At 33.8% G+C, this 27341-nt stretch overlaps 1 protein-coding gene across 1 annotated transcript; it reads right to left on the minus strand.

Annotated features, from left to right (window-relative positions):
• Nucleotides 1-13582: 13582 nt before the first annotated feature.
• Nucleotides 13583-15574, minus strand: LOC149550338 (4-coumarate--CoA ligase-like). Its single transcript, XM_089795071.1, has 5 exons — nucleotides 14600-15574; nucleotides 14302-14497; nucleotides 14064-14209; nucleotides 13873-13940; nucleotides 13583-13787 (listed from the first exon to the last, which is right to left on the minus strand). Exons 1-5 carry the CDS (start codon nucleotides 15572-15574, stop codon nucleotides 13583-13585), a joined length of 1590 nt encoding a protein of 529 aa, XP_089651197.1.
• Nucleotides 15575-27341: the final 11767 nt, after the last annotated feature.

Here is a 27341-nt window from a genome sequence, read left to right on the forward strand (position 1 = left end):
TGAGGTGAATGAAAGTCAAAATAATTCCCCAATAGGCCAACAAGATACTCCAAGTTGCAAAGATGAAAAAGCCCCAATAATGCATCAGTTAACTTGTTCAAAAAATGGCTTAGTTCCCTACAAGTGAACATGGTTTACAAATTTCTTAGAACAATCATGGAGGTAACAAAGGAAAAATACTTATGAGGAAGAAAGTGGCCCAATTTCCTTGCAAATGCTTCTTTTCTAGTTGTATAATAAACATGTGATGACAAAATTCCTATGGAGAGAGGAGAAAAAGGAGATGAAGAGGGTTATAGCATATCAAGGTGAAGAAATAGTAGAATTAAGAGAGCAATTGGAAAAATAGAAACAAAAGATGGATCATGCCTTCAAATTGGCTGATCAAATAATTACTTGCAGACCACCACCTAGAACCTATGCTATTTTTTTAAAAGAACAATTCCTTTTTTCTAGCTTATACGCTTAAAGACAAAAAAGAAAAATTCAAGACAACCCAGGAATTCTATGGTTTATACCAAACTCTTCCATCTTGGTAGCAAAATTTACTCTGTGAATTATATGTGAACAATCTCATTATCCTAGAAGAAACTCAATGGAATCATTTACCTTACATAGGAGATATACATCTAAGGGCCCTAATGTCTTGAATGCACAATGAAGCTAATTATGATAGACAATTGAATAATTACAAAGATGAGGAAAGAATAGAACTCTTGCCATTAAGAGCTAAGAGTGATCAACCGGAAGAAATTCTGAGGGATTGGTTCATATTGACCTATGGAGATAAGCACAAGGAGATAAGAAAATGAATCTTTGTGGCTAGAATAAAGGTATATGTGAAATATGATAACCTACCTTATTTTACCTTTCAGAGAGTCATGGTTGGTGTTAAAAGAAGATGGGGAAGGCTAACTAAAGGACTCAGAAGATTAGAGCCACATAGCCCTATTAACTTAAAGGTCACCCTTCCCGAACTCTGAAATACATGTAGTTGGGAAGGCAAGCTAGACCAGAACTATGGATTCCACTAACAATGTAGCCACCAATGCTCATGTGGCCCCTGTATGATATCAATTCCAAATGACTTGATAGGTTGTAGGAGGATCATAGAAGGGAAGTATGGGAGAGAACATGAGGATTCTACTACACCTTCAAAAGTAGTAAGAGAGGGAGGACTAAATTTGGAGATTTCCAATCAATGACTAGAAGGTGCAATGCTTGAGGACAAGCATCAAAATTATCAGGGGGGTAGATGATGAGGCTAATTATTGCCTCTATTTTATGATAATTTTAAAATACTCTAGTTTAACATTGACAAGACATTTTTGAACCTATGTTTAGTTGAACCTATGATTAAGTCCAAATAGAACCATTAACCTATGGGTAGATAGTATGTCATATTTTGCTAGTATTATACATATAATGCAATATTTCATATAACCATCAGAATGTGTGTTCTAATATTTGGATTTAATTTGATTATATGCTTGTTTGAAAATATTTCTACATCATAACTAACTTGATAGGGAAGGAGCTGGAGAGGGTCGATAACATTCAAGGAGGAACATTAAAGTCTAGTCACGATGAAAGAACCATAACAGTATCAATAGACATGACTACTACAAAGGAGGAGCCATTATTTCATGAATGTAGGGATGAAACGTTGCTATATTTCCTCTACATTTACTATTGTGTTGACTTTGTTATTCAAAATTTAGGGTTCGTACTATGAACTATTATCTTTCCTTCTTTTTCTTTGGTGGATTTGTAGTCAGTTTGTTTTCTTTCTTGTTTTAGAATAAGTGTTGATCCTCTATTTATAGGGATTGGATTGATAGTTTTAGAGGTGGAAAATTTTTATGAAAATAAACTGTTGATTCTTGTGGTGAATTGTTTTCACAATTTTTGTGTATTGTTCTCATGTAAGAAATTTTGAAACATAATGAAATAATCCTTGGTTTACATTCTCTGTTAGTAGAATAGTAGAAGCTAACCAAGGGGTCCCACTTGGGATGTGGATTAGATTAGAGTAGTGTAGATTTACTTCTAGTGTTTTCAATGTTTCAAGTGGAAGTTGTAAGTTTCTTGCTACAACATCATACTTTGTGAGTGTTCCTGTAGTATCTGTTAGAACAGTTATAGTGAATGGTCTGAATTGGAATATAGGTTAGCATTTAATTGCATTTACAACATTTATTTAGGTGAAGAGTTAAATGTGTTAGTTTCCTATAGCACTAGTGTAGGTTCTTTCATTGCATTTTACTTTCTTGTAACATAAGTGTAATGACTCTTTAAGAAGCCTAGTGCGCATATTGTGCTGACCATTTCAAGTATACATCTCTAGGTTGACAAATTAAATACACTTCATGGTAGGGAGAATGATCCTTAGATTGAATATACTATTCCTAAGTGAGGCCTTGAGCATGATTATCACACACCTATTGTGAGGCGGACCATCAATGAGCCAGGAGTAAATCATCATGATTGTAGCAAGAATATTGCTAAGCTCAAAGAACTAGATTTCATACTGGTCCATTGTCATGTTCCCTTGCAATATCACATGGAACTCATCATCACGAGCCTCCCTGGACTAAGGAGATAAGAATCTCTCTCAAAAATGCTACTCGAAGATCTCCTAAGTGAGATCTTCAACACTAATTTGGAGCTTCTAAATCTCAATATCCCACCATATGGATACATGGTCCCTAAACTGCATAATCACACAACATGCCCTCAAATTGGTTTCATATGGGTACATGGTGAAACAATGTTCCATGTCCAATAACTAGGTTTCTGCCTTGAGGCCACCTCCCTTACCATTGTATAATGGTAGTTAGGATACATGAAGGGACTTCATGATATCCAACCTGATGGAATCTTCACTATTGTAGTCCCTACCACCCTAATGATGCCCTATGCCACCTAGTGGAGTATAAGAACATTCACGTTCATGTTCTTCCTCTCTATACTTTGAATGATAGGAGTCCCCATTGATGGGATCCCTCCTAGTTATGATCTTGTTGGCACTCCTCTACATGAGGGCCCAACCAAGCAAGAATCTCTAGTAGCACTAGCAACAATGCCCCGACACCATTTTTTTCATTATTACCCTATTCTCCCTCTCCTTCTTTATGTCCCTCTTCATGGTGTTCTTCTCTATGATTGTTGCTATAGGTACCACCTCGACCACCAAGTCTATGTGTAGGAGGCATCACTATGGGAACAACAAGATATAGTCAAAACAATTGGATCACAAGCATAAGACTCAAAACCTTGAACTAACAAGATATCATAATAACAACCATAATATGATAATACAAAATGGAAAACAAAACCATAGTGGAACAATAACGTAGAGATCCCAATGTTGCAATATGGGCTCTAATACCATATGAAATGCCCTGCTCGAAGATCCTTGGAACAAGGATGAAATACAAGCCAAGATAAAATAAAAAATTTACAAGTATGAGTACACATGACAACATCATACATGGATCACATAGATCACAAGGGAAGACTTAATTGCCATCCCATCAACCAAAAAATCTCCAAACACCACTACCCGAGCTGACACACTCACAACAGGAAATAGATATCTAAAATGATAACAATACTAAGAATCTAAGATATGTCAAGGCATGGAAAATAAAGTAGTCCCAAAGGGTACTAGAATCACCAAAAATTGATCCCTGAAAACTAGTAGAGATCCCCCCTCTCATTTATTCTAAAAAATTATAACAAGACATTGGAGGAGAATATAATGCATATTTGTAAGGTGTAAAGTTGATAATAAATAATTAAGAAGTTGATTGATGAAAAATTGTTGATAAATATGAAGAAGTGTAGTTTTGTGAAGAAGAAGTTGGTGTACCCAGGATTTGTAGTTTCAACAAAAGGCTTAAAAATAGACCCTAAGAAACTGAAGGCTATCCTTTAATGGTCGACTCCAAGGAGTGTTATGGAGGTAAGATTTTTTCATGGTTTTCTTAGCTTTTACATAAAGTTTATCATAGGTTTTAGTAGTAATTGTGGGTCACCCTTGACTAAAATAATGAGAGGGGATATGAAAGAGTTTAAATGGACTATAAGGCCAGATAAGAATTTCAATTTGTTTAAATAGAAAGTTATAGAACAATCTATTTTAGCACATCCAGATTTTAACAAGGTGTTTCAAGTAGATTGTGATGCTAGTGCTACTATACTAGGAGCTATTTTTAGTCAAGAACGTAGGCTTGTTGCTTATTTTAGTGAGAAATTAAATGATGCCTAAAGAAAATATTATGTTTATGATTAGGAATTTTATGTTATATGGTAAAAGCACAAACCCGTGTCACCCTTTTGTAAAGGAAAAGGCTAACAAAAGTCTAATTGTTCACCTTCAATGACATAAAATTGGTATTATTATTTAGAATTTGAAAATAAAGTAAACTAATGAAATGTGTAGAAATGGATGAATTTTAGGATTATAATTTTTAATAATTATTTGGAATAAGAATTGATATATTTTCCTAATTTTTATAGATAATTTTTGAGCTACTGAAAAATGTTGAAAATTAAGGGTCTAGTTCCCATCACAAAACTATATGGAAATAAAATTATTTTCCTTCAATCTCAGACTATGTTATAGATAACTTATATATCTAAAATAGTCAAAAATAAAAATTGACATTAGGCCTATATTTTCTCTTTTATAATGGTTGAAATTTTGACTCACCTGAAATCGATAGTTTTCATCTCTCACCCAATATTTTGAAAAAAAATCTTTCTAACTAGGAGAAAAATTATACATTCTAGAAGAGGACTCTCTCCTCTCGAATGCCATATAATTTTTATATTTTTGTGATATGATTTAATATTTTTTACTTTCTCAAAGCCGACATCTTTTCGAGTGTTAAAATACATGCTTGTAGAATTATTGAATTACAATATACTATATCTAATTAAAACACTATATAATTTATATTAGAATATTCTTGACCCTAAGCTCTATAAAATGATGTTCATATGGTAATTAAAAAATTATCATAAAAAATAGTAAGAGTTATGGAAATGCTACATTTCTGAAATAATTTAATTTCCTTTGTAAGTGGATACAAACTAGTATAAAACATGCATTTAATAGACATTTCCAATTAGAAAAGTATGATACCATATATAACTTAGCTATAATGAAATTATCTAAAGAATTTTTTTTTAAAAATGATTTTTATATAGAAATACTCAAATTCAGTCATTCTGATAAGTCAGCCTAAAAGGTGACAGAAATTTGTACTTATACCCTATAGTTCAAGCATTGAAAAAGTGGAGACACTATCTTCTTCCTAAGGAGTTTGTATTGTATTTCTATCATCCAATTTTACAATATTTGAATAGTCAAGGAAAATTGAACCAAAGAAATTTGAAATGGGATGATTTTTTGTCGAGTTATACATTTGTTTTGAAACATAGTAGTGGAATGTATAATGGAGTTGTAGATGCTCTTAGCAAGAGACAACTTTTTCTGATAGAGATATAGATTGAGATGGTTGGATTTAGGGACACAAGAGTTTGTATCTAGAGGATCCTAATTTTGGTGAAGCTTGGAAACCTTGTATAGAATCTATTACACTAGACATAATGAAGTGGTTGGATTTCATAATCCAAGATGGTTGTTGTTTAAAGGATGTTAATTGTGCATTCCAAGAAGTTATATGAGGGAGAATCTCATCCAAGAGAATCATAGAGAAAGATTGGAATGACATTGTGGTAGAGATCAAATCATTGCTTTGGTTAATGAGAATTATTACTGGCCACAATTGTAGTAAGACATCAATAAGTTTGTACAAAGTTGTAGAGTATGTCAAATAAAAAAAGGAGTGAAGAAGAATGTAGGGTTGTATCAGAAATTCCTTGTACAAGAGAACTCAAGGGAGACTTTCAACACAATTTTTTTTCTTGGTTTACCAAGGAATCAATGAGGGGAGATTCAATTTGTGGTGGTTGACAAGTTTTCAAACATGGCGCACTTAATTCCCTACAAGAAAACTAGCAATTGTTCATGTTGTAGGGTTATTTTTTAGAGAGGTGGTGAAACTACATGGTTTTCCAAAAAGTATTATTTCAGATCAAGATACCAAGTTTGTTGGGTATTTCTAATATACATTATGGAAGAATTTGAGCAAAAAATTGAAGTTTGGTTTATCACATCATCCACAGACTGATGGACATACATAGGTTGTGAATCAAAGTTTGGAAAAATTGTTGAGATGTTTAGTTAGACATAAGCCAAAGGGATCAAATTTTATTTTACCATGGGCATAATTCTATCAACATGAGTACTGGTAAATAACAATTCTTCATTATATATGGGAGAAATCCTACAAATTATTTTGAATTTAAAAAGTTGGATAGAGGAGAGAAGTAATGTTGAAGCTGAAGATTTGATGTAACATTTGAAGAACATTCATGAGGAGGTGAGGAAGCACATTTCAAGAATTAATACATAGTACAAGGCTAAGACAAATGAGAAAATGAGATATAAGAAATTTTAGGCTGGAGATAAAGTCATGGTTCATTTGAGGAAGGAGCATTTTCTAGTAGGAACATATAACAAGCCAAGAGTGAAGAAGTTTGAAGAATACAAGCTACTAAAAAAGCACAATTTTAGAAATTCTTATGAAGTAGAGTTGCCTACTAAATTGAATATTTTACTAATATTTAACATTTGAAATCTGATAGAGTATCATGAAGAAGGCATTGAGGATGAGGTCACAAAAGTGTAATGGAGTATTATAGCCAATGGGATGGGATTTGATTTTACCATAGGTAGAATTTGCATATAATAATTCTTTTAATAGAAGCACTGGTAAATAAATATTCCAAATTGTATATGTGAGTAGTCCCACAAATATTTCTAAATTAAGGAAGTTAGATAAAGGAGAGTTAAGTAGTGTTGAAGCTAAGGATTTTGAAGAACACTTGAGAAACATCCATAAGGAGGTAATGAAACACATCACAAAGATAAATACATAGTACAAGGATAATGAAAATGATTAAATGAGGCATGGGGAATTTTAGGTTAGTGATAAAGTCATGGTTTGTTTGATAAAGGATCAATTTTTAGAAGGAACATATAGTATGTTGAAAATGAAGAAGTTTGGACCAAGGAAGATACTGAAGAAGCATGATTTGGGAAATTCTTATGAAGTGGATTTGTCCACTCAACTAAATATTTCATTAGTATTTAACATTTGAAATCTAATAGAGTATCATGAAGGAGGAGATGGAGATGAAGTTGTAGAAAATTAGTGGAGTATTCCACCAACTAATTCAACTACAAAGGAGATAATGGAGAGCTATGATGCCACAAGTACAAGGAATAGAACATATGAAGAGTATCTAGTGAAATAGAAATGGAGACCAGTAGAATACTCATCATGACTAGAAAGGGAGGAGACTGACCATCTTGGAATTCCTCTACACACCTGAGACAACACTAGGTCACTTCTTAAATTACTCTGAGTGTCTAATGCAAGAGCATCTTGGTTGTAACAAAAATCTTAGATTACCCAAAAATAATTTCTTTTTGTTACCTGAATAACAATTGTCCTAGTGTAGACTTTCCATTTGTGGAATCTTGCTACTTATTAAGTTGGTCATACGATCTCAGAATGTTCTAATTTCAAAGTAGAGGTTCATCTTGGATATATCATCATGTCAATTGAGGTTCACTACCATATCATGAGTATCCATTAAGTTATTGTGGATTTTTGGTATAAAAACTTTGAGCTCAACTTTGAAGGCCTTGGAGACTCCAAGTGAGGCTCATGATTTAGTCAACTAGAGCTTGTATGAGTCACACTTGTAGAACAAGAGTTTAGGATTCTAGAATTGGGTCATCATAGCAAAAAGACTCAATGGTTTAAAAGTTATGGTCTTTCAAAGTTGGGTTATCTAAAAATACTGATATAACAGTTGTAATCATTTTGAGTTGACACTACATGTAATTTTAGTATTGGTTGACCTCAAGGGTTAGGGTTTGATGTCTAAAATCTTCTCGAGCAGTGGAAAACTGCCTATATAAGGAAGGCTCATAGGTTATCTATGACAAAAAATTATGTAATTCTGCAATTGTGGAGATAATATGAAGCTTATACTTTGTTCTCACAAATTTTTGTTGTTTCTCTATTTTTATCATGTGTTTGTGGTATTAAGGGGAGTACCCTTCATCAAGAATCTAAAACATATAATCAATGAAAATGAACTAAATTCAAAATAGTGCAAGAATTCATTTAAAGATCTAAAATTACATGTCACCATGATGAAGAGAATGCAATGTCAAAGAATGTTATTGCATGAGAAAAAAATATACCAAAGTTTAAGCAGGAAAAGGATGGGGAGGGAGACATTCAAATTTTGAATCAAATTAACCATAATAGCAACTACGACAATAGAGAGTTATAGAGGAGTCAAACTAGGCACAACAATAATTGTGGCAGTGGAGAGTTAAAGATGCAACTAATAATTATAATGACAAATAGAATGGAAGCACAATGCTTATGGGGGCCCACACTAACCACTCAAAGTAGTTAAAGCTTCAAATGTGCTAGTTAAACCCAACAGTTTGATTTACTATGTTATGTGGCCACTTGGAACTATTGTTGGATCATTTATGATTATAGTTGATGTAAATCAACAATGTATTATAATCTCATTTAAAATTAAAAAATTCTAGAAAATAATAAAAAACTGTAAAAATATTAAAATAAAAAACTTGCAAAACTATTTTTAATGAGCCATACCACATATTTTATTTTTGTTTTGATTGTTGTCAAATATAGCCACGTTTGTAGTTGATTTTAATTGAAACAATCTCCCAAATGCAATGGAGATGTCCATTCTACAGTTATGATGACACCAAACCAAGATTACCTTTGTGAACCAATGATATCGGTACAAATAAGAAATGTACAATGTTAAAAAGTCTATAGTAGATTCTTTTATTATGACAATGTCGCTTCTTATCAAGGTAAAGACACTCAAAATTAGTCAAGCTTCTTGATATAAAATTTCATTTCTTCATATATATATATAATCCCAACTAAAAATGGTTAATTATTGTACCAACCAAAATTTACCTAACTATATAAATTCAAAATATATATTGCATGAACTCAATTAAATTTGCACTATTTGTGTTCTTTGCATTCGAAATGGAGATTGTATGATTTGGATTTTATAATGTTGCCATTAAAATTTTGTGCAAGAAGATCTAAAAATTTGAGACACAAAATAAACCTCATGAATTCTTTTGTAAATACAACTTTATTTGCTACAAACTCTTGTATTTCTTTCTCACTTATTTGTTTTACTGGAGGTCTCACAATGAATGCCATAGGCACCTCTCCTCTTAACTCATATTTCTCTCTACATTCCACATTTCAAGCCACCTTATTAGAAATAAGCAAAATGAAACATTGTAATCTAATCATACAAACAAGAAAACACATACCCAGTCACAACTACATCAACAATTCTTGAATGACTCGACAATGATGCTTCCAACTTAGTAGGCGTCACCATAAATTAATATAGACATCCCTATTTTTCTTTATTTTCAAATATTCAAAAAATTAATTGAGACTAGACCTAGAATCCCTTGTACTTGATCAGCTCTTTTATTCGGTCAACTATGAAAATTTCTCAGTTGTTGTCAATGTAACTGATGTTGCCAGTGTGTAGAAATCCTCCTTGTCAATAGTTTGGTTGTAGTCTCTTGGTCATTCAAATAGCCTAAAGATTTGTGTAACATGACTAATGATATTACTAGTAATTTTGACAGGCTAGACAAGAATAATAATGGTGATAATGGTTGATATAGATACCTTTCGTAATTTGTTGGTCCTTGAATGCAAATTTCACTAGTGTGATTATGAACTAAAGAAAGTCCATATTTTATATCAATTACTTTCATTTCAGCATTTTGAACAATAGTTCCACATGATCCTGGATTTGACTCAAAGGAAAACTTGGCAAATCCCAAGTTCATTCCCAACACTTGGCCTTCTGTCATACCATAGCCCTACATTAAAATATTTTTGAGATGATGAAATCCAATGATAAATGAGTTCTAAAAATGAGGATTTCCTTATAAAAGAGTTACGATTTTCCATCTAAATTCAATCATACAACAATCTTACGAGCTTGTTGTATAAGGAAATCCTAAATTTCACCATCCAAATTGTTTGATTTGAGCTTGTATCTAAACTTCATTCCAAGACTTATTTTCCAAGCTTAATTTTCTCCTTAGTGTGTAATGTTTAAGGGTGATGGTTCAATATATGTATAAAATGGAGAATGTTATGTAGTTCATAAAAACTTTTAGATTCTTGAAGTTAATTCTTTTGATCAAGAGTTGAGATTAAAGAATATTAATTTTAGAAAATTAATATTATAGTATTAGTTCTTATAATTTCAAGGTCTTATATTCAATAAGACTTCGCATACCCTAAGAATCAAGAATTGGTTAAGAGTATCAATTTTGACAAAGAGTCTCAAATCTATTAATTTTTTTTATAGATCAAGGCAACCCTAAGATCCATAGATTTGAACCTTGACAAATAATCTTAAATCACATACCATCATCCTTATTAATTATATTTTTATTTAAACATTATATTCTAGACAATAAGTTGAGAATAGAAACTTAGTACGTGTGTTATGGAATATTAGTACTTGTATTATCAATTTTTAGAAATTCTTAAAAGCCATAATTGGAAGGTGTCTATCAAAAAATCCTCATAACCACTTCTACATCTCTTCCTCCATCACTCTTGAGTCTTACCAAGAGGCCTAGAATTTGATGGCCATAATGGTCATTTTCACACTTTTAAACCATATATGACAGTCTAAATTTTCTTTAGGCCATATAGGCTGACATGTCATATTCTTCTAAAACCATCAATATGACACTTTAAGTTATTAATAAACCATAAAAAATTATTATAAAAAATATAGTAATTTACTTCATAATATAAATATATTATATTTTTTTGTTTATGTATTTTAAAGTGATAGATATGAAGGTTCTATTTTTAATATAAATCTAGAAATTTACTAATTACTAATTATTATAACATTTGTAATCATTTTGAGTTGACACTATATGTAATTTTAGGATTGGTTGACCTTAAGGGTTAGGGTTTGATGTCTAGAATCTTCTCAGCCAGTGAAAAACTGCCTATATAATCAAGGCTCATAGGTTATCTGGGACAAAAAATTATGTAATTCTGCAGTTGTGGAGATAATAAGAAGCTTATATTTTGTTCTCACAAATTTTTATTTTTTCTCTATTTTTGTCATGTGTTTGTGGTATTAAGGGGACTACCCTTCATCAAGAATCTACAACACATAATCAATGAAAATGAACTAAATTCAAAGTAGTGTGAGAATTCATTTAAAGATCTAAACTTACATGTCATCATGATGAAGAGAATGCAATGTCAAAGAATGTTATTGCATGAGAAAACAATATACCAAAGTTTATGCGAAAAAAGGATGGGGAGGGAGACATTCAAATTTTGAATCAAATTAACCATAATAGCAACTATGACAATAGAGAGTTATAAAGGAGTCAAACTAGCCACAACAATAATTGTGGCAGTGGAGGATTAAAGATGCAAGCGATAATTATAATGACAAATAGAATGGAAGCAAAATGCTTATGGAGGCCCACACCAGCCACTCAAAGTAGTCAAAGCTTCAAGTGTGCTAGTTAAACCCAACTATTTGATTTACTATATTATGTGGCCACTTGGAACTATTGTTGGATCATTTATGATTATAGTTGATGTGACTCAATAATGTATTATAATCTCATTTAAAATTTTAAAAAAAATCTAGAAAATAATTAAAAATTCTAAAAATGTTAAAATAAAAAAGTTGTAGAACTGTTTTTAATGAGCAATACCACATTTTTTATTTTGATTTTGATTTTTGTCAAATATAGGCATGTTTGTAGTTGATTTTAATAAAAACAATCTCCCAAATGCAATAGAGATGTCCATTCTACAATTATAATGAAACCAAACCAAGATTACATTTCTGAAAAGAGGTATTTATACCTTAAGAGCCTACAACACTATAGGAATAATGAAGGACTAAGATAATTTCAAAAATATATTGGTGAGACAATTGCACTAAGTGCAAGTGATATCAATGATAATGAACATCAATAGATTACATGGACACGATGCTTAGTCCAATGAATTGATTAAAATGTACATAATGGACCTCCTTAGATAGGAATGGTGATAAGAGACAATGATAAGGAGAAGATAACCTATCACCTACATAAGGTGGAATAACATGTCCACCAAAGGTTGATCACCCCCATCATAAAATGACATATGTTTGCAATGATGAAGATGATAATATGATATGTATACTAAAGGTGGAATGAGATGACAACTATCAACCACCTAGAGTGAAATTATCCTAATGCAAAGTAAGCTTAAGTAAAGTGTAATTAGTGAATGTTTAATTACAAACAAGATGCCCATATTTAGACTTACCCTTTATTTTTAATAAGTGTTTGTTATGGTTTTCATTCCCTTTCTTTCATTTGAAGTTTTCTTTATTTGCTTTATGTGGGAATTAACATTTAGTACTTAAATATCTCCATTAGAGGTATTAGTCCCCATTCCTCTTGCAATCCATTCCTCTCGCAACCATTATTGACTCTTTAAGACAACCAATCTTTAATAAAGCACAATCAGTAATATCAACTTTTGGTGTTATCACAAATATGATTACAATTAAAATTAAAAATTTTAAAATGGATAGAATTGGGTTTAAGAGAGAGTAAAACATCATTTATACCTAGAAAATAAAGCAATAATTTTATAAATGAATAGAATGGGGGTCAAAAGAGAGAATAAAACATCATTTTTACCTAGAAAATAAAGTATCTATAATAAATATATATCTCCCCACTTAACTCTTGCAGATAATTATTTTATATTTAATTAAATATGTATTATATGAGATAATTTTTATCTTTCTAATCCTCAAATGTATAACATTAAATATCAGAGATTTATGTAGGAAATCTATTTAATGACTTTAGGTGTGAACCATTAATACCCTCTTAGAATAATATGGACCTTAACATTCTATTGACATGAAGAGTTGATAGAGAGAATACCAATTGACATCATAAACTTAGAAAAGGTGACACATTTATTGTTGTATTAAGGAGTTTATTTTGTCTTTTATTTAATCTTCACATATCTCAGCCTTTGTATACCAATGATATGGGTACAAATAAGAAATGTACAATGTTAAAAAGTCTATAGTAGATTATTTTATTATGACAATGTCCCTTCCCATCAAGGTAAAAACGATCAAATTTAGTCAAGCTTCTTGATATAAAATATTATTTCTTCATATATATAAATAATCCCCACTAAAAATGGTTAATTACTGTACCAACCAAAATTTACATAACTATATAGATTCAAAATACATATTACATGAACTCAATTAAATTTGCACTATTTGTGTTCTTCGCATACGAAATGGAGATTGTATGATTTGGATTTTATAATGCTGCCATTAAACTTTTGCGCAAAATCTTGCCTGAAGAAGATCTGGGAATTTGAGACACAAAATAAACCTTACGAATTCTTTTGTAGAATACAACTCTATTTGCTACAAACTCTTGTATTTCTTTCTCACTTATTTGTCTTCCTGGAGATCTCACAATGAATGCCACAGGCACCTCTCCTCTTAACTCATCTTTCTCTCTGCATTCCACATTTCAAGCCACCTTATTAGAAATAAGAAAAATGAAATATTGTAATCTAATTATACAAACAAAAAAAAACATACCCAGTCACAGCTACATCAGCAATTCCTGAATGACTCAACAATAAGGCTTCCAACTCAATAGGTGTCACCTGAATCAATTTAGAAAACAAATACATAATGTGACATCAAAAGTTATTAAATGGAGTAAATTAATATAGACAACCTTATTTTTCTTTATATTCAAATTTTCAAAAAAATAATTGAGACTAGACCTGGAATCCCTTGTACTTGATGAGCTCTTTTATTCGGTCAACTATGAAAATTTCTTGGTTGTTATCAATGTAACCGATGTCGCCAGTGTGTAGAAATCCTTCCTTGTCAACAGTTCTGGTTGTAGCCTCTTGGTCGTTCAAATAGCCTGAAGATTGGTTTAACACAAGCATTGGTATTACTGGTAATTTGGACAAGCTAGAAAAGAATAGTAATGGTGATAATGGTTGATATGGATACCTTTCATAATTTGGGGTCCTCGAATGCAAATTTCACCGGTGTGATTGTGGGGTAGAGAAAGTCCACTTTTTATATCAATTACTTTCATTTCAGCATTTCGAACAACAGTTCCACATGATCCCGGATTTGATTCAAAGGGAAACTTGGCGAATCCCAAGTTCATTCCCATCACTTGGGCTTCCGTCATACCATAGCCCTGCATTAAAATATAACACACATATGTATATTTCTAAATTGGACATTTAATACTCATCAACAATGAAGTGTAACATTAGGCTAAAGCGAACCGCAGATTCACCTGACCAATTGCGGCGTTGGGGAAAAGCTCTTTCAGCCTTCCGTAAGCTGCGCCGTCAACAACGGAAGAGCCACCGGACATAATCCTTCTGATCGACGACGTATCGTGTCTACGAACCACAGAAGCCGCGTTCCTTAATTCCGAAACAATGGGAGGCACGAGCGGAGCCACGGTAATCCTAAACCTCTCTATTGTCTCCACCAGATCCCCAATGCCATCAAACTTACGCACTATCACAATGGCGGCGCCGCCCCTCAGCGAGCAAAGCATATGATTCAGCGCATAAACATGAAACAGAGGCAGCCGGCACAACACGACGTCGCCGCCATGCAAGTAATAATTCGGATTCTCGCCGTCCACCTGCTGAGCAACACTAGACACAAAATTCTTATGAGTAATCATCACTCCCTTCGGAAGCCCCGTTGTTCCCGAAGAGTAAAGCAGCGCCACCACGTCGTCTTCACCACACTGCAAAACCTCATCTTTCTCATTCGCTTCGCTCAGAACAGAAAAATGCAGACATCCCGGCGGCGGGCTGTCGATGGTAATGACGACCAATTTATCATCTCTGAGCTTTTCTACACACGAAGCCTCGGTGACGACCACATGTGCGCCGCAAGATCTGAGCTGGCGCGAGATTTCCGGCGGCGTGTAGAAAGGATTGGCCGTGCATGCGACGGCGCCAGTGATTGAGACTCCCATGAAAGCGAATGCGAATTCCGGGCAGTTGGGCAGCAGAAGCATCACGGCATCGCCCTTTTGCACGCCCACCTTTGCCAAACCGGCGGCCACTTTTCTTGAAATGGTGTGAAAATCTCCATAGCTGTGTGTTTTTCCGGTGGCTGCATCGATCAGACATGGCTGCTCTCTCAACTCTGGCAATCTCTGGAAGATGTAGTCATGCAGAGGAATATGGCGAGGAAGTTTTATATCCGGAAGCTTCGATTTGTACAGATTTTCTTTGCTTTTATCCATCTTTAACTCTGATGTGTATCACGGATTGGAGGTCTGGTTTTAAACAGTGCGAAGCGATTTAACTGCACGCGGAAATATCTCAACTGGAGGTGGACTTTGGATAGGTATGGATTCGATGGCCCAGGTTGGAAAAAAGAAAAAACAATTCAATTTCCCAAACAGGAAAGACGGCATATAAGATTGATGAATCCCTATAATTGAGTCATTTGCAACTGGGGCAAGGATGTTGTCCCTATCTTGTGATAAGAGGCATTGGAAATCTATATAACAAATGTAGTGTTGGCATGTGGCTTTAACAAACAAAAGTTCTTAAACAAGTGGAAAGACATACTATTGAACAGGAAAAAAAAATATAGACTACTTTTTAAACAAACATATTTAGCAATCTTTTTAACAAATATTTTTTTTATACAATATAATTGTTATCAGTATACAATCACTGGGTCATATTTAGGAATTTTGATCTTAACACTTGACTATTAGCAATCTTTTTAACAAATATTTTTTTTAAACAATATAATTGTTATCAGTATACAATCACTGGGTCATATTTAGGAATTCTGATCTTAACACTTGACTATATGGACTAGGAAGCTTGCACGCTTTTATCAATTTTGTGTTACATGTGAATGAGAAGAATGCAAGAATGCATGGTGGGTTAAAGAGAGACAACAAAAATGCTTAACACCTAGCGAGACACAAGATAAAGATGATACACTTGAATTAAAGACCGTGATCATGTATTTGCATCAAAAGATTATATTCATGTTTCGGACCACACAATTCAAATTCTCAAAAAAAATTAAATTGTATTATTTATGTATGTCATTTAATTTATTAATCTATTTGAACTTTAAAAAGTTTTAGTTGTACAGGTACTTAAGTTTGTTTTATATGACATGTGTATGATGTTCTTGCACCTTAGGATAATGATGAGAAAACCAAGTATTGACTAGCTAGGTGTGTGGAAACTAAGAAAAAGTTGATATTTCATTAGGCAGAAGATGATGGTTTCTACTATATAATTGAGTATGTTATGGTAATTGGTAGATGACTACACAAATACTTAACAAGAAGGAATTGCTTAAATACTTCTGAAGACGAAAAATAATATTTTACACTATTCTCATTTGGTGGTGACACCAACTATCAAATTAGAGAGATGCAAAGGGAAATCCACTAATAAAATATTACAACACTTTGAATGGAAGACCATGAGGTAATCATAAATGTATTGTAGAAGAGAAAGGATGCAATGGTACATTAGGTTGCATCAAATTTATACACATGTAAGTTTTTGTTAATTGTGCTCCTTTTATATCAAGTTCTATATGTATAGATACACCACCTTTTCTCTTAAATATGTGAGTAATTAATGTGGTCTTCAGGTGTCGATTACAACTTGAGAACATGGATGACACTCAAATTTTGGTTAATCAAAATTAAAATTTGCTAGGTGAGTGAAATACTTTTATTTAAGCTTTTGGTCCAAGAATTCAATTTGATTTAAATGACAATTTTTTAATATCTTGAAGTCCCTTTAACATGTATATTATTATTATATACATAGGTTAAAACAATTTTTACTAAATTGTTTGATGACATTGATGGAAAGCATAACTTGTGCATTTTATAACTTTTCACTATTCAAAACTTTATAATACTAGGAGAGTGCAATTCTTTTATTTAAGCTTTTGGTCATAGAATTTCATTTGGTTTTGATAAATTTTAGTCATAGTCCCATTAACATTTATATATTGTTGTTGTACACATAAGTAATATTATTTTGGGGTAAATTTCTTGATGACATGGATAACATCTATATTTTGTACATTCTACAACTTTCACTATTAAAACTTACAATTTACTTAGTGCATACATTAAATTGAATAAAATACATGTAATTAAGTAATTATTGCATGACCACAATAATTTATTTACTCGTAACTCATATTGCTTTGATATGCTTTGTTTTGTCCTATACATTATCTTTACTAGTGTTTAGCCCATAACTAATTCCATATTATCTAGCGCTCTGACATATGCCATCTTGACATTGTGTACTAATTGCACCCAATTGTGCATGTACCAATAATAATTATGTCATCCAACACATCAAAAATGTCTTTGTTCTGCTAAATAACTATCTTATAGTTAGACAATTTTTCATGTCTAATTGTGAAAACTCCATCTGTACATAGTGTCTTCTTCACATAAGATATATGTTGACATAAATTATAACTCCATCATTATACAAACCTATCCTACTTAGCCATATTGTCAATAATATCCCCCTTTGGAATTGATGGTGTTGTTGTGATTTTTCATAGTATAGAAAAACTTCTAATATTTGGGTGAAAAATTAGTTAAATCGTTGATTCTTGCAGATTAGGGTTTTTATCTTATGAAATCCTAAAAATTGTTAGATTATCCTAATTATGCCCTATTCTATGGGTTGTATTTTCCTTTTAAATTCTAAGGGTTTGTCTCTCAAATTATCCGTAAAAAGGCCCTAAGTGTGTGAAAAACCCTTATACCTTTGTTTTGTGTTGCCCTAGTTTTCAAATTTTTTAAGGTATTTTTTCAAATATTTTAGCGGGCCATTTTATCATAAAGATTTTTTTACATCAGAATACCTTTTTATGCTTATGATAAACCTTTTAGGTGCTTTAATTGTGATATTCTATTTTAAAAAGGATGCCAAGTTGAAATGTTCTTCAACACCGTTGATTTTCTCAAGATCAAGGATTCCCACATTCTCGCATTATGAAGTTGCGAGAGTTTTAAATAATGCAGGGAAACAAGCACATGACGCATGGCAATGGTGACATCATGGGCCCACCTTTTGCAGAAAGATAATAATAGCGTGTCCTCCGTGGTAGTTGTCAGATGACATGGAACGAAGAGGAAGCATTTCATTGGTCTGTTCAAATTGAATGAGTGCACAGTCATTGCAAGATTCTGATCACCATTGATTAAAGCAAGATCAATGGATTCTGCATTCTCGCATTATCAAGTTGTTCGATTTTTAAATAATGCGGGCAATCGGGCATGGTGGGACCTGGACCAAGCTTTAGGAAGTGTGTTGATTCATGCCATGCTGGAAGAGATTAAAAGTAATGAAGTATGCTCATGGGTGGAAGGTGACAGGTGTGCCAAGTTGGAAGCAGCGATGTCGTGGGCAAGAAAACTTCAATTACTACAATTAAAATTGTCAGAGCACATGGATTAAAGGGTAACATTTTCATTGGCCAAGTTAGTTTAGTGGGTTGTCAGACAAAGAGATCTTGGCTTACCGTCGATCAGAGTAAGATCGACGGCACCCGCATTCCCGCATTATCAAAATGTGAGGTTTTTAAATAATGCGGGCAAGTGGGCTTCAGACGCGTGGTCAGAGATCCTAGAGTTTTTAAGAGACTTTCTAGTTTTGAAATGAAATCGTCCGATCTAAGGGAAATCAACGGGTAGAATTCAAATTCAAGATACAACATGAAAATAACGGTTACAAAAATAAATATGATATAGAGTTTCCTTCATGCGACCTTAATGCAATAATATAACATGTAATTTTCCATTGTTGAAGCACAAATTTCAGATTTTCTCAGAGCGAAAGGACTTTTAGAGCTAGGGCACAAAATTTCTCAAGTGACTTCAATGAATTTGCAGAGAAAATTGCAGAAAGAAGAGCAGATTTTGGCAGGTAAGTGATCTGTAACCAGTGAAAATCAAGAATTTGTTGAGTGAATTTTAAATTTTTTTAGAACATGCCTCCATGAAAGGATTTTTCTAGGAAAACTAAATATTCTAAAAGGGGTATGCACGATGATTTTCTGGAACAATTTCCTTTGTCAGTTCATGAGATAACTAAGGGGAGGGAGTTGATTCCTAAAAATTGTAGAATACTGCTTCTATGACAAGGCCAATTAGGTACGAGATGCTCAAGTATCCATGGGAGGTTTGGAATTATTCAAAAAGTGGTTTTCAAAGTGAAAACTGGATACTCCTCTAAGCAATGTCCGAGAGTTTGATATTGGAAAGTTGATAATCCCTACAGTTTTCTTCGACAGTGATTTAATAATGGTTTTGGCCAAGAAGTATGACCCAATTGTAGGGTGGATAAACAATCATGCAGGAGTAAACCTCTTTAGGCTCTGCCTTGAACTGATTAGAGAAGTTTTCAATCTTAACCCCAACCATGATGTGCATGAAACTATTGACATGGATAACCTACAAGCAATGTATGATGCACAAAAAATCTACTTGAAAAGAGGGCCACTACAGGAGCATGCTGCCAAGGTTGGTAATTTGTCTGTGATTACTATCAGCACCCCAGAGCCACTATTGAAAAGACATTTTAACATTAGGGCTAAGGCATTATATGTTTCTCTTTGTAAGATTTTTGGAATGGATGAGGTAGAGCAAATTCTAGGCTCAATTTTCCTCATCATGGCACAAACTCTTCAATTTGGAATGAGCTCTATTATGGATTTTGCAACATTTCTTGCAAGAGAAATTCGCAATGGTTTGGTTGGGATAGCGAAGGGAAAAGTAGATAAACCATTCTGTTGGCATTCATTGCTTATGCATGTGTGCTTGTACAAGGGATTTACATTTTTCTCCACATATATGGAGTTGGAAACAACCAGGGAGTGGGAGAAGAATCCAGTATAGCTATGGAGTGTAGATATGACCTCAGAAGCCACAGGTGCCAGTTATATGAGATTTGATAGGTATTTTGCATCAAAGCTTATACTTCTTTTAAAAGGAGATAGCCCTAGAATTCCACAAGCACTGTTAGAATTGGTCAAACCCAAGGACCATGCTAAAGGGCTACTTGTCAGTCATAACTGGGGGGATATAATTCCCTACAATATTTCAACAGTGATAAGAGTGTATGGTTTTTTGGGAAAACCTCATGTGCTACCGTTTCATGTGCATTTGAAGATAGGAATAGTTGCGTTGTTATGGCAGATAGGCACCATAGATGAGAGGGAATTGACTAGGAAGGGCACATTTTTTCCAATTGTTACTATGGCCCATGATTTTGTTTTTGTAAGGAAAGGCTAGAAACATCTGAACTTGTTTTTAGATAGATATAACATGGCAGAATCTCATGCCAGATTTATTGATCCTGAAGATTTCTATGATATCTTCAGGGAGAGAATAAAAGCTTCTCACATGGTCCAGCAAGTCTACTATCCTAAAGATGTGATTAGAAACATTTTCACCTTACAAGAACAAGAACTGAGAAGGGGAAAATGGATAGTATTTAGAAAAACCCTTGAATTCATTAATGCTTTTGATCCCCACTATGAGTCATTGAAAGAAAAGAAATACTGGGGAGCCAAGATACAGGCCTTGATGAATAATTTTGCTAAGATAACACAAGCTATGAATGAAAAAAGGGCTACATATGTTAGGGCATGCCCAGACAAGGCTGCAAAAGTGTAGAAAAGAATTAATAGTAAAAACATAGTAGCCCCTAGCCAATATACCTTGCAGAAAAGGTCAAGTTATGTAATGATTCAGAGTGCGCAGCAAGGTTCTCTTCATCAAGGAAAAAGACTAGGAAGTCCACATACAACCGGTGCTCTAAAAAGGAAAAAGTTAGAACAGGGATCTTCTTCTTCGCAGCCAGAACAATACTCCCCAAGCCAATCCCCAATCAGGATAGATGATGAAGCATCTTTAGGGGAACAATTAAGAAATATTGGTGAAGGGGATATAATTGTTACTTCCACAAATTTGGAGATTGGGGAACCACAAGAACCCCCTGCACCTTCCTTGGAGCTTACTATTGCTAACTATCAAGGTAAGGAAATTGATCCTATAGTTGCCCAAGCCTCCAAGAGGTTTGTAAACGATGAAAATTTTGTGAGATCTAGAGCTTTTGCACAATTTTTGTGGAGGTTGAATATAGGAAATTTTGAAAAGGCTTGTGAAAAAATAAAAGTAGAGCAACCAGATAAACCAGACTCTGCTATTAAAGAAGAGGTAAAATCTAAATTTTTGAGTGATTTTACCCAATTTACACCTAAGGTCGGGAGGCAATTAGTTAAACAATCAAGAGTCCTTATCTTACCTAAATGGGATATAGTGAATGCTATGGTTTTTGATTCAGTAAGAAAACAAGAGGATGTCCAGTTACAAACTAAAGAACAAATACTACAGGCTCATAGAGGAATCAAATTTAGTGCTAATCACCAAGCCCTTGTAGTTTGATCAATTGAGAAAAGGGATAAAACTAGGATGTAAGAAATCTCTACTGCAGAACATACTGGTGCTTTACAGTATATAGAGTTGGTGAGGTTGGTAGTAAACAGATAATGGGAATGGCTTCAGAAATGCTAAAATTTGGCAGTGTGGTATCTAGCCAGGAAGAAGATAAATTTGCCAAGCTAAATGCTAGATTTGAAGAAGTGCTGAAGGCATATGAAGAGAGGGGCACACGCATAAAAAATTTGGAAAATTAGGTGTCTCAAATGGAGAAGATACTTGGGAAGAGAAAGGTGGGAGAATCCAGTGCACCTAGAATTGCATACCCTCCACAGTCATTTGTTAAAGCAACCCCTATTATTGAAACACTAGACACCCCTGAACGGCCTCAATTCTATACTGCAGAGGACTTTGAAGAAGAGAAAACCAAACTACATGAGTTGCAGGTAGAATTAAAAAATCAATATGAAGGAAAATTAAAGCAGGGTGTGATGTATTTAAGGGATAAAATACAATGGTCAACCTTCTTTGATCAGTTGACAAGAATTACAACCCTCGTGGATGAGTTAAACAGAGATGAGGTTAAATTGAATCCTCTTGCACAGAAGTGGAGGGAGAGAAATAATGATATCATAGTCATGTGTATATCTGCCATCCAAATGCCTTGTCATCAAGTAGCGAAATTTTTTGATTTGTTAAATAAACTAGAAGATTTTGATGATAAAAGGGATTCTTTGCAGAAAAGATTAACACGTTGTTTTTACAAGTATATTGCTGAAAAAATCATTTTATTTCCTTGTGCTTTAGAATCTGTTGACACAATAAAGGAAAAAGAAAAGTAGAAAAAAGAGTTGGATGAAATATTTTATGAAAGGATCAAGAACATCATGAGTGAAACTAGTCACTATTTTGGGCAAGGACAAATGAAGAGTTAGTAAAGATACAGTTATTTTATAATGCCATCAGAAAAGAGCTTGATGATTTAGAGGAATTTGCAAATTCTTTAGTGATTTTACAAAGAGAGGCTCTAAATTTTGATTGGCCAGATGATGCTACTTATAATGAATGGAAAAATCAGTTCCTAGAACAAATGTCAAAACATGATGAGGGGGAAGATGCAAAAGTAAAAGTTACCCTCATAGTTAGTAATGAAGACATGGAAAATCTCCAAATTAAAGTAAGTTTGCAGGTATTTGAAGAAGATATGTCACTTTCAAACCTCATGGCCATTTACTCTGAGGATGAAGAATAACTAAAGAATCAGATCATAATTTCTTGTCTCAACAATTGAGAGTGTAACAGAAAGGGACCCACCAAGGAATGTTTGATGTAATAGCCTTTTTGTTATTTATTTTTGTCTTTTATGATAGGTGTATGTAAGTATCTTTTAGAAGACACCTATTGCTTTCTTTTACCCTAAAGCTTGTTGCATCTCACACTATTTAAGTGAGATTCCAAGGCTAGAGAATGGTTCGAATTCTAATTTTCTAAGTGGTATGCTTAGTCTGTCTTTGGTCCAATGTTTTTGAAAGCAAGTTTGTGATGTATTTTCTCTATCAATTCTCTGAGAATACATGAATATAGAATGAGTTGTGTTTCTTTCTGAAGGTCATTTTGAGTCTATTGTAAATGGTATACAATTTTCAAAGAAAATAAATACAAATTGTGAATTGTCCCCATATCAGTTCTTTCTGAATCTTGTCTCCTTTTAATTACTTGGTTATCTTGATTTGTACAAGTAAAGGCTTGTGCAATTGAATGCAATTCAGTTAGGTTGTATATCTGTTTATCACTGCTGTTAATTCAATGGATTAAATAAAAGCTTTGGTGACTGTGATAAGGTTGCTTTAGTAGTGGAAAGGGTTTTGAATGATAAATTCTAATAAGAATTGCTGATGAAACTTGTTGTAAGGTAACAAACTAGATCTAAGAATTTGCTATAGAGTCTAAACCCTTAGGCACTGATCAAATTTGATCCAGCTGAAAAAGAAAAGTATCACAAATGGTTGTCAAAATGCAACATCAAATAAAATTTTACTTTTATTTCCTGTAGATCTTCAAAGCTGGCATGTACTTGTCTGGATGGAATGTTTCAGCTTCAGTTAGCCACTGTTGTTAAGAACATCTGCAGATCTATAGAAGATTTTTTGGCCATATCTGTTATATGGGATGTGTTTATCAAGTTAGCAAGAATTGTGTATGTGTTTGAGGATTTGAGATGAGAATCAGAATGAAACTATAAATAATCCTCATATAGTTTTCCTAGTCTTGAATCATCCTTGGGTATACCCACCCTAGTTTTGTAGAGCTAGAAGAGTAGAAGACCACCTTTGGTTTTGTTGAAGTTGGGTCCAAATTCTTTGCACATGCAATTGTTAACAAGAATTGGCTAACCTTTAGATTGTATGAGTACTATCATCTTGGTATTAAGCATTTTTTTGCTTAGTAGTTTTAGTCCTTTTTAAAACACCAACATAATGCTGACTCTGCTGGGGAGTTGTCCAACACATCTACGAAGAGTACTGTAGTTTCTTTGGTCTTGTTGTGTACGTGTGTATCATGTTATCTATGTTTCTCCTGTGGTTATAAGGGAATCTTTTAGTGAAAAACCTTAAGAATTTAGAGAGGATATAGCCCAAGTACCATAGCTACACAGTAACGTATCCAGCCTATCCAAGTGTCTTATCTAACAAGCAAGAGTTGTAGTCTTACGACATCAGTGATTGGTCTGTCTGTGTCAAATATTTTTATTTCTACTTGTATGTTGTCTGCATTGAGTCAACAGTAAGTGTCATTTTATATTTTCTCAAGAATAGGGTGGCGACTCTATCAAGGTTTTGAAGCTAGTGCTTATTTTAAGAAAAGGTGAATATGGCTGACAAGAGAAAGAACACAAGAGCTTACATGAGAGCCAATCTTGATGTATCAATGTATACTGATCTACCCCAAGGTGGTAGGAAGAACCAAAATAAGAAAAAGACAGATCCAAATCCCACCTGGAAACCCAGAGGCAATGCATCTGTCAATTCTCAGTATCAACTAGTATTAGGAAGAGAGTCTTCTTCACTTAGTTCTGAATCCGAAACTACAAAACTCTTAGGAGGCATTTTCAGTACCACATTACCAGATGAGAGAGTCTTTCAGGACAAAGATGTGTCCACAATAGGAATTGCTTCATCAAGGCCAGATCTTGTAGTAGATATGAACTATAAGCTAGGATTCAGGAGCTCATTTGATAATCCTTTTAATCCCAGAGCAGCCCCATATGTGGAGCCCAACCTTATAGATTTGGATGATCTTGCTGATTTAGAGACTACTTCTACAGATCCTAAAGAATTGCATTCTGAGATAGGAGTTCTCAAGAAATGGATTGCTGAGGAAGAAGCTAAATGCATTCATCTTGAAAAAGAAAAGGAGAAAGCCACCTTGGATGCTATAATAGAAAGGGATGCTCTGCTGAGAAGGATGGCTACTTTGAAGGAGCAGAACAAAAAGTTAGAAGAAAATACCACAACTCTCCATACTGATATATTTGGAGATGTAGACAATTTGAGAGCTAAAGTTCAAGAACAAGAAAAATGCCTAAATCAAAGGCAAGAACCAGTTATTGCTCAAGTCCAAGCCTATAAACCTATTCAAGTGGACCTTGTAGAGCCCACTGCAAAAGCTCTAGATAGAGGGAAGGGCAAAGCTATAGGAATCCAAATAAATCAGCCTCAAACTATACCAAGCAAACCCATACAACCCTCCATGTCAAAATTAGATTTAGATCTAGAGAAGGCTAGAAAAGAGAGGGAAGATCTTGCAAAATAACTTGAGAAGGTTGAGAATGAAGCTCAAGCTACAGAAACTAGGAGAAAAATCCAATTCATAAAATCTAATTCTGCATTGGCTTCATGGCCCGATTTGTCTATCCCACCTGCAACTCCAACACCAGCTAGTGGTCCAATAATCACAACTCAAGGAATATCCCAATCGGCCCCTGCCTCATCATCCACTATTGACACCCAAATCCCATTCGCCCCACCTCAAAAATCCCAAGCTACTCCTCTGAGTCAAGCTAATATAGCTAGTACCCTAAATGTTCCTGATTTCCAGAAGAAACCTATATACTTGGAAAAGTATAGACAAATATCATTTGTTGGTATTCTTGTGCCCCACATCCCATATCATTTGATTTAAGAGATAAAGTGGTTAAGTTCTCTGGGAATAATGTTGTTATTGGTGAAGAAAATTTGAGAATTTTCATTGATATGTTCAATGATTATGAAGTTGAACATGAAGATATGGTAATGAAATTGTTTGTGCATTCACTAACTGAGGACACTAGGGATTGGTTTAGGAGGTTGCCTGATGATAGTATCACCTTGTGGAATGACTTGGAGAAATTGTTCAAAGAGCAATATGGAGACAACACTAATGCAGGATTCATGTTGAATGAATTCAACAACATCAAGAAAAATCCAAATGAGTCCACATTCGATTTCAATGTAAGATTCCAAAAAGGTATGTACAGATTATTTCAAGTTATGAGGTTGAATGAAGATGTCTGTCTCACAACATATTTCAATGCTTTTGATAGCAAAATGGCTTATCAATTGAGGGATAAGGATCCTAAGACTTTAAGGGATGCCTATAAAATTGTAGTAAATATAGAGAATAATAGGAAGGCATCTAGTAAACTGGGTAGGATGGATGATCCAAAGCTTTTTAATCCTAAGAATAATCATAAAAGGGAGGATGACAAAACTCCTATAGGAAAGAAGCCAGAAGAACCTACTATAAGCCATGTTTTGGAATTGCTCAAGAAGTTGAATCCCACAAATTTTAATAAGCCAAATGTTGTTGAGAGAACCCCTGTGAATAACAATAGTTTCAATAGGCGGCCTAGAATGCAAAATTACCCTTACACCACTCAGTGGAAAGATGGTAAGCCAGTTCCCAACTAGACCCAAAATGTGAAGGATAAGGGTACTCCAGATCCTTTGCAAAGGAACACTATGAATATGAATGATGATGTACCATGGTGCATTATATGTCAATCACCTCATTCTGCTAATTATTGTGTTGTTGCTCAATCATTTGCCCAAGGTCAAGGTGTGCAACCTGAAGAAGAAAGTGAAGAGAAAAGCCATGATGATATAAGTTGCAATATGGTAAGCATGTGTGATGATTTGATAGATTCTAATTCAGAAGAGCCTGAAAATGACATTACCAGTTAGAGAATTGCTTATCATTTACATCATCAGCAAGTGCTTTCAGATGATGAAGGGTATGATACAGATAAGGTATGCATTACATCTTCTGATGTAGGTCTCACAAGCTTAAGAATGCCCTCCAAAGAGGAGATTGATAGAATTATAGCAGAAATGATTTCACAAGTCCATAGTAACTACAATTTGAGAAATAGAACAGTAAATAATGATGTAGGAAAGCCATCTAGTGTATTCATCATGGATATCACCCATAAGATGAATGATCAAAATAAGAGAGTCAATGAAGATGTGCCTAAGATCAAGGACAATAAGGGTAAGAAATGGGAACCAAAAAA

This window comes from Cupressus sempervirens, chromosome 7 (genome assembly GCF_028749045.1).
Source record: "Cupressus sempervirens isolate cs-2001-9-10 chromosome 7, ASM2874904v1, whole genome shotgun sequence".
In the NCBI taxonomy this organism is placed as follows: domain Eukaryota; kingdom Viridiplantae; phylum Streptophyta; class Pinopsida; order Cupressales; family Cupressaceae; genus Cupressus; species Cupressus sempervirens.

Coding starts and splice junctions, on each gene's coding strand:
- LOC149550338 (XM_089795071.1), bottom strand. CDS start 15,574: ATGGATAAAAGCAAAGAAAATCTGTACAAATCGAAGCTTCCGGATATA. Junction 14,210..14,301: donor AGGACCCCAAATTATGAAAG/GTATCCATATCA, acceptor ACCAATCTTCAG/GCTATTTGAACGACCAAGAG. Junction 13,941..14,063: donor TCAAGTACAAGGGATTCCAG/GTCTAGTCTCAA, acceptor AAATTGATTCAG/GTGACACCTATTGAGTTGGA.